The sequence below is a fragment of the Rhinatrema bivittatum genome, chromosome 8, assembly GCF_901001135.1.
Source record: "Rhinatrema bivittatum chromosome 8, aRhiBiv1.1, whole genome shotgun sequence".
Lineage (NCBI taxonomy): Eukaryota > Metazoa > Chordata > Amphibia > Gymnophiona > Rhinatrematidae > Rhinatrema > Rhinatrema bivittatum.
Window position 1 is genome coordinate 20,051,670 of NC_042622.1, and position 12,549 is coordinate 20,064,218.

Sequence of the window (12,549 nt, forward strand, 5' to 3'; positions counted from 1 at the left end):
TCGAGGAGGTGCAAAACCTGCAGTTCTGAACCTTTAAAAAAAACAAAACAAAAAAATAAACTAGAGATTCAGGCTGAGCGCAGGAACGGTGGCCATTTTGCAGATCTTCGGATCTCTCACCTGTTCTTTCGCCAGCCGACCTCAGTCCTGATGAGGCCCGGAGGGCCTGCATGGGGCAGTCAGAGGAGGACTCAGATCCTCTGGCAGAGTATTTAGAGAGTTTTACTCCTTTTTCTCCGGGGTTTATTGTTTTAATGCACAAGGGGTTTTTGGCTCACAGGGAAGTGAGCCAGCCCTCTCGTAAGTGCAAGGCAGCAGGTCCTCCGCCCAAGAAAAGAGCTATGGTGTCCGGGGCCTCGGGAGCCACGAGGATTCAGAGAGTCCATGGTGGGGGCCATCTGCGATGCATCTTCAGAGGATTCTGAGAGGGGTTTGTTCCCGGGGACTGTCTCTCCAGACACTGATCCGGAGCAGCAGGGTCCGGTCGAGGAGCCAGGGCCTTGCCCAATGATAGAAGGTGACGATCCTAAGGTGATTCGCCTCTTTCAGAAGGAGGAGCTGGGACCCCTGATTCCACATGTCCTGGCGGAGCTAGCATAGCGTTCCTTCAGGGGGATCCTGACCAGGAGGAAATGGACCCAGTTATGGCAAGCTTATGGGGTTCAGCCAAGACTTTTTTTTCCTTTTCATAGCTTGGTGAAGCATTTGGTGGTCAGGGAGTGGGATACTCTGGAGACTGGCCTTAAGGCGAGCAGGGCTATGGACAAGAAGTATCCGTTGTCTGAAGACAGTCTGGATCTCTTGCGTGTTCTGAAGGTGGATACTTCATCTCGGCGGTCATGAAGAGAACAACCATTCCAGTGATGGGGGCTGCGGCGCTGAAGAATGTGTAAGATAAGATGTTAGAGGTGCACCTCTGGGCTTCTGGGCTGCTGTTTGCAGCAGTTTTATGCTTCGGTGTTGCTGCATTGGGTTCAGCAGTTAAAGGAAAACAGGGATCTGTCACCCTCGGAGTCTCAGCAGGCGGAGCGCCTGGAGGCCGCAGTCGCTTATGGCACCAGTTACCTTATATGATCTCATCTCTACTTCTTCCAGAACGATGATGTCCGCGGTCTTAGCCAGGCAACTTTTATGGCTGCGGAATTGGTCAGCCAACGTTTCTTCCAAAGCTCAGCTTGGAGCCTTGCCATTTAAAAGCGAACTCCTCCATGGAGAAGATCTGGAGCAGATTATAAAGCTTTTGAGTGAGAACAAGGTCCAGAAACTGCTGGAAGACAAGCCTAAGGGGTCTTTCCCGGGCCACTCTCAGTATTGGGCCCAGAGGCGTTTTTGTCAGAGCAGAGCTCTGGCAGCTGGGCAAAGGCAAGCCTCAGGGAGATCTCAGTCCTGGAACTAGTCTTTTGAAGCCCATAGAGCAGTCAGGGAAAGCTCAGGCAGGGCTTTGGTGGAGCTAAGCCTTCCCAATGAAGGGAGGCAGGCTCAGTCCCAGTAATAGAAGGTCGTCTTGCTCAATTTTATGAGGAGTGGGCCAAGATCACATTGGACCGGTGGGTTCTAAGCTTGATAGAACTCAAAACGTGGTTATTTATGAAAGCCTTCCCAGACTCCAGCTGAACCTTAAGTCACCTTGAATCGAAAAGCAGATTTTAACTTAACATGGTAATCAATAACTTTACAAATACCATAACTTTGCAATCACCATTAACTGGCAAATTTATTCTCTATGTTAAATTCCTATTGCCTTTGCTCTGCCCCAAGTTATGTTATTCCCCATCGCCTTTTCATTGCTCCAAGTTTTGTTATAGCCCTGTTTAATTGTAACTGCAACTATTTCTCTCAGCACCTGTTAATGTTCTTAATATATCTCCTTTTGCACCCCTAGTTAATTGTAAACCGGCATGATGCGATTCCAATCGCGAATGCCGGTATAGAAAAACTCAAAATAAATAAAATAAATAAATAGAACAAGGTTACGCTTTAGAGTTTGTGCAGCCCCTCCAAAGCCTCTTTATGGTGTCTGGCAAGGCATAGGGAGACAAGAAGTGGGTCATGCTTCAAACCTTCGACCGCCTGCGAATATTAGGAACCATAATTCCTGTTCCTTGAAACGAGCAAGGGAAGGGTTGTTATTCCATTTATTTTGTCGTTCCGAAAAAGGAGGGGACTTTCCGGCCAATTCTCGACCTGAAGAAGGTGAATCAGGCTCTCAAAGTTCCTCATTTTCGGATGGAAACTTTACGTTCTGTCATCATAGTGGTGCAAAGAGGGGGGAGTTCTTGGCTTCCTTGGTTCTGACGGAGGCTTATCTGCACATAGGGATTCATCTGGACCATCAGAAGTACCTCTGGTTTATGATCCTAGGGGAGCACTTATGTGCCCTTCCGTTCAGTTTAGCGATGGTGCCGCAGACCTTCACCAAGGTAATGGTGGTGGCGGCGGTGGTCCTAAAGAGGGAGGGTATGCTGGTGCACCCGTATCTGGATGATTGGCTGATACGAGCGAGTTGCAAGACCCTGTGCAAGCAAGCAATGGAGTTGGTGGTCCACCGCTTGACTTCATTGGGATGGATAGTGAACTTTTCTAAGAGCCATCTTCTCCCCTCACAAGTCTTGAGTTTTCTGGGCATGCACTTCAATACCTTGTGGGGAAGACTTTTCTCACAGAGGAATGGATGATCAAGTTACAGTCCCAAGTTTGGAGTCTTTTGCAGGCCTGGGTGCCTAGGGTCTGGGATTATCTACAGGTCCTCAGTTCCATGATGTCTACCTTGGAACTTGTCCCTTGGCATTTGCTCATATGAGACCTCTGCAGCAGGCATTGTTATCACATTGGGACCCAGTGTTGGAGTATTTTCATCTACTTCTACTGCTTACTGACTCAGCCAGTTCCAGCCTGTCATAGTGGCTGTCTTCTCACCATTTGAGCCATGGAATGGACTTGGAAGTGCCACAGTGGATAGTAGTCACTACCGATGCCAGTCTCTCCAGTTGGGGAGAGGTGTATCAGTTCCAGTCGATACAAGGACAATGGTGTTGGAGGCATCGTGATCCATCAATCATCTGGAGACAAGAGCGGTATGGTTAGCCCTTGAGGCGTTCTTAACTCTTTTTTTTTTGTGGTTGCCCGGTCTGGATCCTGTACGAAATGCCACGAAATTGCTTATATCAACTATCAGGGTGTTACCAAGAGTTGAGCAGTAGCTCAGGAGGCGGAGATACTGATGGCTTGGGTGGAGCAGCATCTGTCCTTGATGGTGGCCTCTCATATAGCAGGATTTGAGAATGTGCAAGCTGATTTTCTCATCAGTTAGAAGTTGGTCCCCGGAGAATGGGAGTTGTTGGAAGAGGTGATGCATCTCATTACTTGCAGATGGGCCGTTCCTCATATGGATCTCATGGCGACTCAGTGGAATGCCTAAGCTCCTCATTTCTTCAATCACAGAAGAGAGCGAAAAACAGGAGGAGTAGATGCCCTGGTTTTTCCTTGGCCAAGTGATGTCCTTCTTTACGTGTTTCCACTGTGGCCTCTGGTAGGTAAGATCCTGAGGAGAATAGAGATTCATGCGGGATGGGTGATCTTGGTGGCTCCGGAGTGGCCTTGGTTCGTGGATCTGGTCAATTTAGTGGTGGACAAACCGTTACGGCTGGGGCATCTTCCAAACCTGCTACTTCAGGGGCCCATATTTTCCAACCAGGCAGCTCGCTTTTGTCTAGTGGCTTGGCTTTTGAGAGGCGGCATTTAAGAAAAAAGGGATATCCAGAGGATATTATTACTACCCTGTTGTAGGCTCGAAAGACTTCCACTTCTTTGACGTATGTCAGAGTGAGGAGGGTTTTCAAGTCTTGGTGCACTGACCAAAGGATTGATCTTTGGCGGGCATCAGTGGCACAGATTCTAACCTTTCTGCGGAAAGGGCGTTGAAAGGTCTGTCATTTAGCTCCCTGAGAGTGAAAGTCTCAGCCCTGGGTGGTTTTCGAGGCAAGGTTCATGGAAAGCCCCTAGCGGCGCATCCGAAGGTCGTGCATTTTCTCAAAGGGGTGAAGCATTTACGCCCTCCTGTTTGTCCAGTGTGTCCGTCTTGGAGCCTTAATTTGGTCCTCAAGGGCATCTGTGCAGCACCGTTTGAGCCTCTTAAGAGAGCTATCATAAAGGATCTCACTTTGAAGGCGGTATTCTTGGTGGCTATTTGTTCGGCCAGGAGGGTTTCTGAACTTAAAGCCTTGTCATGCAGGGAGCCTTTCTTACACATCTCAGAATTGGGTGTATCGCTAAGGACGGTTCCATCTTTTTTGCCGAAGGTGGTTTTGGTGTTCCACTTAAGTCAGTCAGTGGAGCTTCCGGCTTTTCCAAATCTGGAAGTTGGTGTGCCTCATGCAAAAGGATTAAGGCGTCTGGATGTCAGAAGGGCTTTATTTATTTATTTAAGGGTTTTTTGTTTTTTTTTATTACAGTATTTAGAGATCACTAACCATTTCAGATTGTCGGCTCACCTTTTTGTGCTATGGAGTGGTGCAAAAAAAGGGTCAAAAGGCCCTTGGTTGAAGGAGGCTATTGGTTCTGCATGTCTATTGAGGTCATCCTATCCCGGAGGGGTTAAGGGCAGCCTCCTGTGCAGAAAGTCAGCTAGTGTTGCCGCAAGAGATTTGCAGGGCGGCTACTTGGAAGTCTTTACATACCTTTGCCAGACACTACCAATTGGACATCCAGGCCTTTGACGTAGACAATTTTGGTGCAAGTGTGCTTCGAGCAAGACTCTCACAGTCCCACCCTGGTTAGGGAAGCTTTGGTACATCCCAGGAGTTTAGACTGATCTGGGTACATATAGGAAAAGGAAAATTGGTTCTTACCTGCTAATTTTCATTCTTGTAGTACCACAGATCAGTCCAGAGTCACATCCATTGGGATAGGGTGAATTGGAGAGTCCACGCGATCTGCCCTTTTTTTGTCTTTATTGTCTGTAGAATAGCACAGGTTTCTGTTGCTCCTCTTTATTACGGTCTGTTGTAAGTTGTTTTTCTCTTTCCCCTGCTCGTTTGGGGGATATTATTTGCTTATATTTGTTGAAAGTATTGCTGTTTTGGCTTGGGTACATAGTAATACCGAAGGACTACATGTGCTACGCCAGGTTGTGCCAGTGGCTGTGAAAATGTCTCTGTCTCCATCTGCTGGAAGGAAGGCAAAACCCAGGAGTCTGGACTGACCTGTGGTTCTTCAGGAACGAAAATTAGCAGGTAAGAACCAATTTTCCTTTGTTGGAACCTTAAGTAATCCCTTCCCCGGGACCACAGTACATGTCAAATTATGAGGGGTAAGCAATCTAGATAAGAGGACCCTCCAGTTTCAGCATCTTGAATACTCTGAGGTAGAGATTGGCTACTTTTAAGTTTCTGCAGGCTTCCTTCAGCTAAGATGGGTTCTGCTACAGCATCAGTCAATAAAGAAACAAATATGTTTTTTTTTTGTGAACTATGCTTATGTATGCAGCATCAATATTTTCAAGACATTCTATGTTCTATGAATTCTGAAAGTTTGTCCAGTAATTTCTGATCATTTTCTTTTCCCTCAGTGGAATACCATTTGCCATTGGGTTTTCTGATCTTTATTTTACTTGTTTGTACTTTGCAGCATGAGAATTAATTTTTACGTATTACTCAATTGTCATCTTTTCATACAGATAATCTGTAAAATGACTTCCATGTTGGGAAGGGATACAGTTGAACAAATGTTGCTACCCCGATTCTGTGAACTCTGCAGTGATGGGAAATTGTTTCAAGTTCGCAAGGTTGGTGTAATTCTGTTGCTTATCTGTAGCCTGTTGAGCCATTTTTTTTACCTGCTTTAGTACAAAAAATACTGAGCTTATACATTTCCAAAATTAGGCCAATGATTTAAATGGATACGGACATTGCTCTTTCATTTCATAGAAATGGGCCCTCCAAATAAACATATAATATGATTGCAAGAGCAATCTAATTTACCTAGTTTCCTTTCTTACTGTAATACTGGAACCCCTACTTGATCTCTCACTTAACTACCCTCATCTGCAATGGCAAAGCTCTTGTGTGCTTGTCCCCTGTGATCCTGGATTCCAGTATCGTTTTCATCTCCACAGCCTCTATTAGAAGACTGTCCATCAACTTTCTGTGAAAAAAGGCTTCCTCATGTTACTTCTAAACCTCCCATAATCTAAGCTTCAAGTCATGACCCCTTATTTTACAGTTTCCTTATCTCTGAATAATGCTTGGCTTTTATAGTTAACACATACATTTGGAAGTTTGAGCCACATGGGCAGAACCGTGTGAAACACACAGCCTGTGCTATAGTGGTAAAACAGTTACATTTTTTAAGAACTTTCTGTTGTGTGTTAACCGAATTAGCTACATACCTGTCTTGTGAATAGACATGTTTTCCAGTGCTGTTAACCTCACATAAGGAATGCATTCACTTAAAAAATAATGAAGTACAGAGCCCCAGTGATTCAGCTTCGTTTTATGACTTTAGTTTAATTCCAAAGACCACCACATAGAAAAAATATGCAGTCAACTAAGTCAGAGTCAGTGTGGAGCAGTAAATGATACCATGTTTCTGCTTTAGGTTTGTGCAGCTAATTTTGGAGATATCTGTAATGCAGTTGGGCAAGAAGCCACTGAAAAATTCCTGGTATGTAAACCATATGGAGGCACACAATTAAGTTGGTTGTGTTTTTTTCTCTCAAATGACTTTTAAATTAAAACATTGAATCATTAACTTGAAATAAAATATTGTTTCAATTTTATATTCACCAAGCTCAAATGTTCTTTGTAGTTGGGTGGGAGAGAAAGGAAGATGGTTTCTAAAACTGATTAATGGGAACTTTAGAAGAAAATATTAATATTTACGTTATATTCTTATATACCTGTTCATAATCTTTTAACTGAGGCCGAAATGTATCTAGTTTTTGTAAACTTGTCAATATGTTAACATACGGAAATGTTATATGTACTAAGTTGTTTATAATGTAAACCGGAGTGAAGGCAATATGTTATACTTCGGTATAAATAAATATTCTGTGCTTTCTCAGAATACATGATAAATATACACTGACTAACTCTGAAGAAAACACTAGGTGTATTGTTCTTTCTTTGTTTATTTGAGACAGCAGTACTAGCAAAATATTGTAAGTGATTCAGCTGGTTGTCAAAATTAGAAATGAGCCAGAAAATTAGAATTTGAAGTTGTCCTTCCTCTTTCCCACCAGCCCATCATTTGAGTATATCTTGTTGGGGTGGGATTCGGTGCACCGTGATAAGATTATGGACAAAGCCAGACTACTAAAGAGGTTTTTTTGATGACAATGTTTTCAAAGCTACTTGCTTGCCTTGAAAATTGCTCTCATCAAAACAGAAAAAAATACATGCAGTTTTCCTAGCGTATAGCCAGATGAACTCAGGACCAATGGGTTGTGCTCCCCTGCCAGCATATGGAGACAGAGTAAGATTTCAAAGCTGACGTCACCCTAGATACACCCCTGTAGTGACCTCAGCCCTTCAGTATTTCTCTGTCTCCAGCAGATGTATACATGCTTTCCCTATGGGGATCGTGGTACCTTTTGGAAGAAGAAATTCTACTTTTAAATTGGAGAAAAGATTGAGCCCCGCTCTCCTGCGGTGATACCTAAAGGTCCCCCCCCAGTTGAGAATTCTTGAGGTGATTTCCGAGATCTCTCAGAGGTGTGCCTTGGTCCGGTAGCTGGTTCCTAGCGTGGACTTTGCTGCTCAAGCAGTTTAAAGGCAGTGGGTGCAGGCGGTGACTGCCAAAGCTCTCTCTCCCTGCAGCCGGAGACAGTCTCTGTGCTCAGCCGGTAAGTGCTGAGCCCAGGTAAGTTTAAAAAAAAAAAAAAAGGAAGAAGATTTACCTTCAGAGAAGAGGGGTTTCGGTAAGACTTCCTCCGGTCTCCTTGCTCGGCGTGCAGTACTAATGTCGTTCCCGATCCCGTTGGGGCATAGGGAAGTGGGCTTACGAGCGGGTTGAATGGCCCCCCTGTAGGCTAGGCTCCGCTTTAAACTCGGTGGCGCCATCTTGTGTGCGTCTTTGTGGCGTCTCATATTGCCTGCCATAGGATGTTGGTACGCGCTGCTTACATAATATCGTGTGCGCATTTATGCGCACAATAAAGTAAGTGCAGGATACAGGAAACTCCGGGTGTACAGGCTGTGCATGCAACTCGCCGCACCCTGCCTAGGTTCTCAAAATTTGTATGCATAAATATTTAAGCGTGAGCCGATCAAATGCACAGTTTCCGCCAATAGTGCCGGCAGCCAAGAAATACAAGCACCTTGCTCTCTGCGCTGCTTGTCATATTAGGGCTTCCCACCCTGACCTGGATTCCAAATTGTCAGCACTGTGAGGAAGCCCAAGGGGATTTGGCCTCCCCGGATTTTGCTGAGCCCGGCTCCTCCCATTCAGATGAGAGATTGGCAGCCTTAACTGGAAGTACTCTGGATCTGAGTAACCCCTTGGCTGGGTTCTCCATGGGAGAGGGAAACTTGGCTGGGCCCACCCTAGTTCCCCCTGGGCTAGATATGGACCCAGTGGCCTTTTCTTGGGTGGAATTTTTCCAGGGACTATAGGCCTGTGTACAGATGCAGTCTACTTCCTTGCTTGCCCCTATCCGGACAGAACCCCATCTGGCCCCCTCTCCTTCTCCTATTCCTATTTACAAACCTCGAAGCATGCCCCCCTTGACCAAGAGTATCCCTAGTGGGGACCCTGATGACACAGACAAAGAGCAAGATCCCTTGGAAGAAGGGGAAATGCTCCCGGGATTAGAACCATATCGAACCATTTTACGGTTCTTTCATAGAGATGAATTGCCAGCCTTGGTTTTTCAGACCCTGAAAACACTGGGAGTTCCTGGAGTGAAATCTGACGGAACCAAAGAAGAATCCCATTCTGATATCCTTGTGCAAAGCCTCTTGCTACTTCCCAGTACCGGAAGCCATCCTGGAGTTGATTTCCCTAGAATGGAATGCCCCAGAAGCAAGTTTTAAAGGGGGCCGGGCGTTAGAAGCTCTATACCTCCTGGATCCAGCAGTGAGAGAACATTTGCATTTCCCTAAAGTGGATGCACTGGTCTGCGCTATCTCTAAGTGAACAACTATCCCAGCGGAGGGAAGAACAGTCTTAAAGGATGTGACTGATAGACGGAGTCTATCCTTAAACAAGCCTCTGACGCAGTAGCAATGACCTTGCTAATTGCTTCTTGTTGTGCCCTGGTAGTGCGTTCATGTCTACTTCCCTCTCAGGAGGTGGATGACCCGGGGGCGAACCCAGAGCGGCTATGGAACCTGCAGGCGTCTTTTTAGCGGACGCGGGCTCGGATTTAGTCCATACTTCAGCCAGAGGTCTGGCCTCCATGGTAAGAGCCAAAAGACAGCTATGGCTGCGGAATTGGTCAGCCAGTGCAAGCTCCAAGGCCAACCTTACAAAGATGCCCTTTAAAGGATTGCTCCTTTTCGGAAACGAATTGGAAAAACTGGCCAGTAAATGGGATGTATCTCCAGTCCCTCGGCTTCTGGAAGATAAGAGGAGCAGTTGCAGCACCCCTCGACTATGACGGGCAAGTCCAGGGGCTCTCAATGTTTCGCTCCTACAGAAACTCAACATTTCAGAGGTCTTGGCACTTTGGAAGACCTCGGTCCTTTCATAGTTGACAGCCCAAGAGAGGGGCAGGTTCGGGTTCAGTATTGTCCCGAAGTCATACGAGAAGGATATGTGCTAGAATTTTGCAGCACTCCTGGGGATGTGTTCGTGATGTCTCCTTGCCACTCCCAGCACAAAAAAAGCAGGCAGTGGAGATTACTCTTTTAAGGCTCCTCAGGATGAGGGCTGTAATCTCAATACCTACGTCGCAGGAAAATATGGGGTGTTATTCCATCTATTTCATTGTACCCAAGAAAGAAGGTTCATTTTGCCCCATCCTGGACCTCAAGAGTGTCAACTGTCACCTACGAGTGAGTCATTTCCGCATGGAAACCTTGCGCTCCATGATAATGGCGGTACAATCAGGAGAGTTCCTGACTCTCTAGACCTATCCGAGGCCTACCTACATATTCCAGTCCATAAAGAACACCGCTTCCAATGTTTGCCGTACTGGGTTGCTATTATCAGTTCCGGGCACTACCCTTTGGCCTAGCCACCATCCCAAGAACATTTTCCAAGATTATGGTTGTCGTGGCGGCAGCGTTGAGAAGAGAATGAATCCTGGTACACCTGTACTTGGATGATCGGTTGATCCGGGACAAGTCCATGGAAGAAAGTCTCTGGGTGACCAACAGGGTGACCTCCTTGCTTCAGGAACTCGGTTGGGTAGTAAACCTGGACAAGAGCAGTCTCAAGCCTTCCCAGTCGTTGGAGCATCTGGGAATCTGGTTTGACACCAGGCAGGGCAAAGTCTTTCTCTCGACCATATAGTTACGGAAGTTGATGTCCCAGGTGCATCAGTTGATGAACACAATACGCCCGACTGTGTGGAGCTATCTCCAAGTTTTCGATTTGATGGCGGCAACCTTGGAAGTAGTGCCATGGGTGAGAGCACACATGCGCTCACTTCATTGCTCGCTGCTGTTGCATTTGAACCCGCAGTCTCAAGACTATTCAATTCGGCTCCACTTACCAATGGGAGTCTGCTCTCATCTCAAGTGGTGGCTGCAGGAGGCTCATCTGAGCAGGGGGTTGTCCCTGTCCTCACCGACCTGGCTGGTTCTTACAATGGACATGAGTCTCTGGGGCTGGGGAGCTCAGGGACTTGGACGGACAAAGAGGCCAATATCAATCGCCTGGAAGCCCAGGTGGTGAGGCTGGCATGCTTGCAATTCTGCCACATACTCCAGGGTCAAGTGGTCCACATAATGTCGGACAACGCAACGACTGTAGCCTATATCAACCGCCAGGGAGGAATCAAGAGCCAGCAGGTGTCTCAGGAGATAGACTTCCTCCTTATGGAATGGGTGGAAATTCATCTACAGATGATCTCAGGCTCACACATCACAGGAAAAGACAACTTCAGAGCAGAATTTCTAAGCAGAGAGAGTCTGGATCCAGGAGAGTTGGTGGTGTCTGCCGAAGCCTTTCAACTGATAGATTGCTGGGGCCTCCTGTCCATTGACCTGCTGGCCACATCTCACAATGTAAAGGTTCCCCGATTCTTCAGTCTCGGAAGTAATCCGTGGTCCCTGAGGATCGATGCTGTCGCTCAGACCTGGTTGGAAGAAGATTTGCTATACGCCTTTCCTGCATGGCCCCTGCTGAGCAGGATCATACACAGAATTGAGCACCAAGGGGGATTAGTCCTACTAGTAGCCCCAGAATGGCCCTGGTGTCTGTGGTATGCGGACATGTGGAGACTCCTGGTTGAGACCCCCTTGTGCCTCCCACCACACCTGCTATAGCAGGGACTTTCACAAGGATCCAACTCAATTCTGTCTTACAGTCTTGCGCTTGAGAGGGCTTACCTAATGAAGTGAGGATATTCTGCGGCAGTAATTGCCACCTTACTCCGCGCTCGGAAGTTCTCTATGTCCCTAGCGTATGTGCGGGTTTGGAGAGTATTTTAGGCCTGGTGCGAGGAATGCAGTATCCCCCCCCTTGGGTGGTCAAAATCCCACTTATTCTGGAATTTTTGCAGGACGACTTGAATAAAGATTTGGCCCTTAACTCTTTGAAGGTGCAGGTAGCGTCTCTCCTGTTTCAGGGGCGAGGTGAATGGAACATCCCTGTTGGCTCATCCAGATGTGGCCCGTTTTCTGAAAGGGGTGGCCGGTTCCCTTGTGGAATCTTAATCTAGTATTGGAATTTTTGGCAGGGACCTCCTTTCGGCCACTGCGTGGTCTTTCCTTGCATTTATTAAACTTGAAAACTGTGTTTCTAGTGGCTATATGCTTGGCGCGTCGCATCTCTGAACCACAGGCATTGTCGTGTCGGGAACCGTTCCTCTGGATGACTCCAGGAGCGTTACAACTTCATACCGTCCAATCATTCTTGCCCAAGATAGTTTCAGAGTTTCATTTAAATCAGTCCATTTTGTTGTCTTCCCTAGATAAGCATAGAGACGTGGAGGAATACTGCCTCCATCATTTTAATGTTAGACTTTTGATGCTGAATCTGGAAGTTTCAGAACTGGTCCAAAAGACTGGTTCGCCTATTTGTCCTTCACGGTGGAAGAAAACAGGGCGAACCAGCTTCACAGGCTACCATAGCTCACTGGATTAAGGAGGTGGTGATGGGAGCCTATGTGGAGGCAGGAAAGCCATTACCTTCTCAGGTTAAAGCTCATTCCACCAAGGCTCAGGCAGTCACATGGGCGGAAGTTAGACTGCTGTTCCCCATCAATACTGCTGAGCCGCAATGTGGTCCTCATTGCACACCTTCTCCAGGTTCTACTGCCTGGAAGTACAGGCCTGAAAAGACGCAGCCTTTGCAAGGGCGGTATTAACTGGACCGCGGGCAGCCTCCCACCCCGATCGGGAGAAACATTTGTACATCCCATTGGTCCTGAGTCCATCTGGCTAC

General features: G+C 46.8%; 1 protein-coding gene across 3 annotated transcripts in view; it reads left to right on the forward strand.

Moving 5' to 3' along the window:
* Window positions 1-12,549, forward strand: part of LOC115097178 (serine/threonine-protein phosphatase 4 regulatory subunit 1-like) — a 173,584-nt gene that overhangs the window by 58,314 nt on the left and 102,721 nt on the right. For all 3 annotated transcript variants that reach the window (XM_029612754.1, XM_029612752.1, XM_029612753.1), the window contains exons 7-8: window positions 5,675-5,782; window positions 6,595-6,660. In XM_029612754.1, the coding sequence (XP_029468614.1) occupies window positions 5,675-5,782; window positions 6,595-6,660 (174 nt within the window). The remainder of the gene's footprint in view (window positions 1-5,674; window positions 5,783-6,594; window positions 6,661-12,549) is intronic.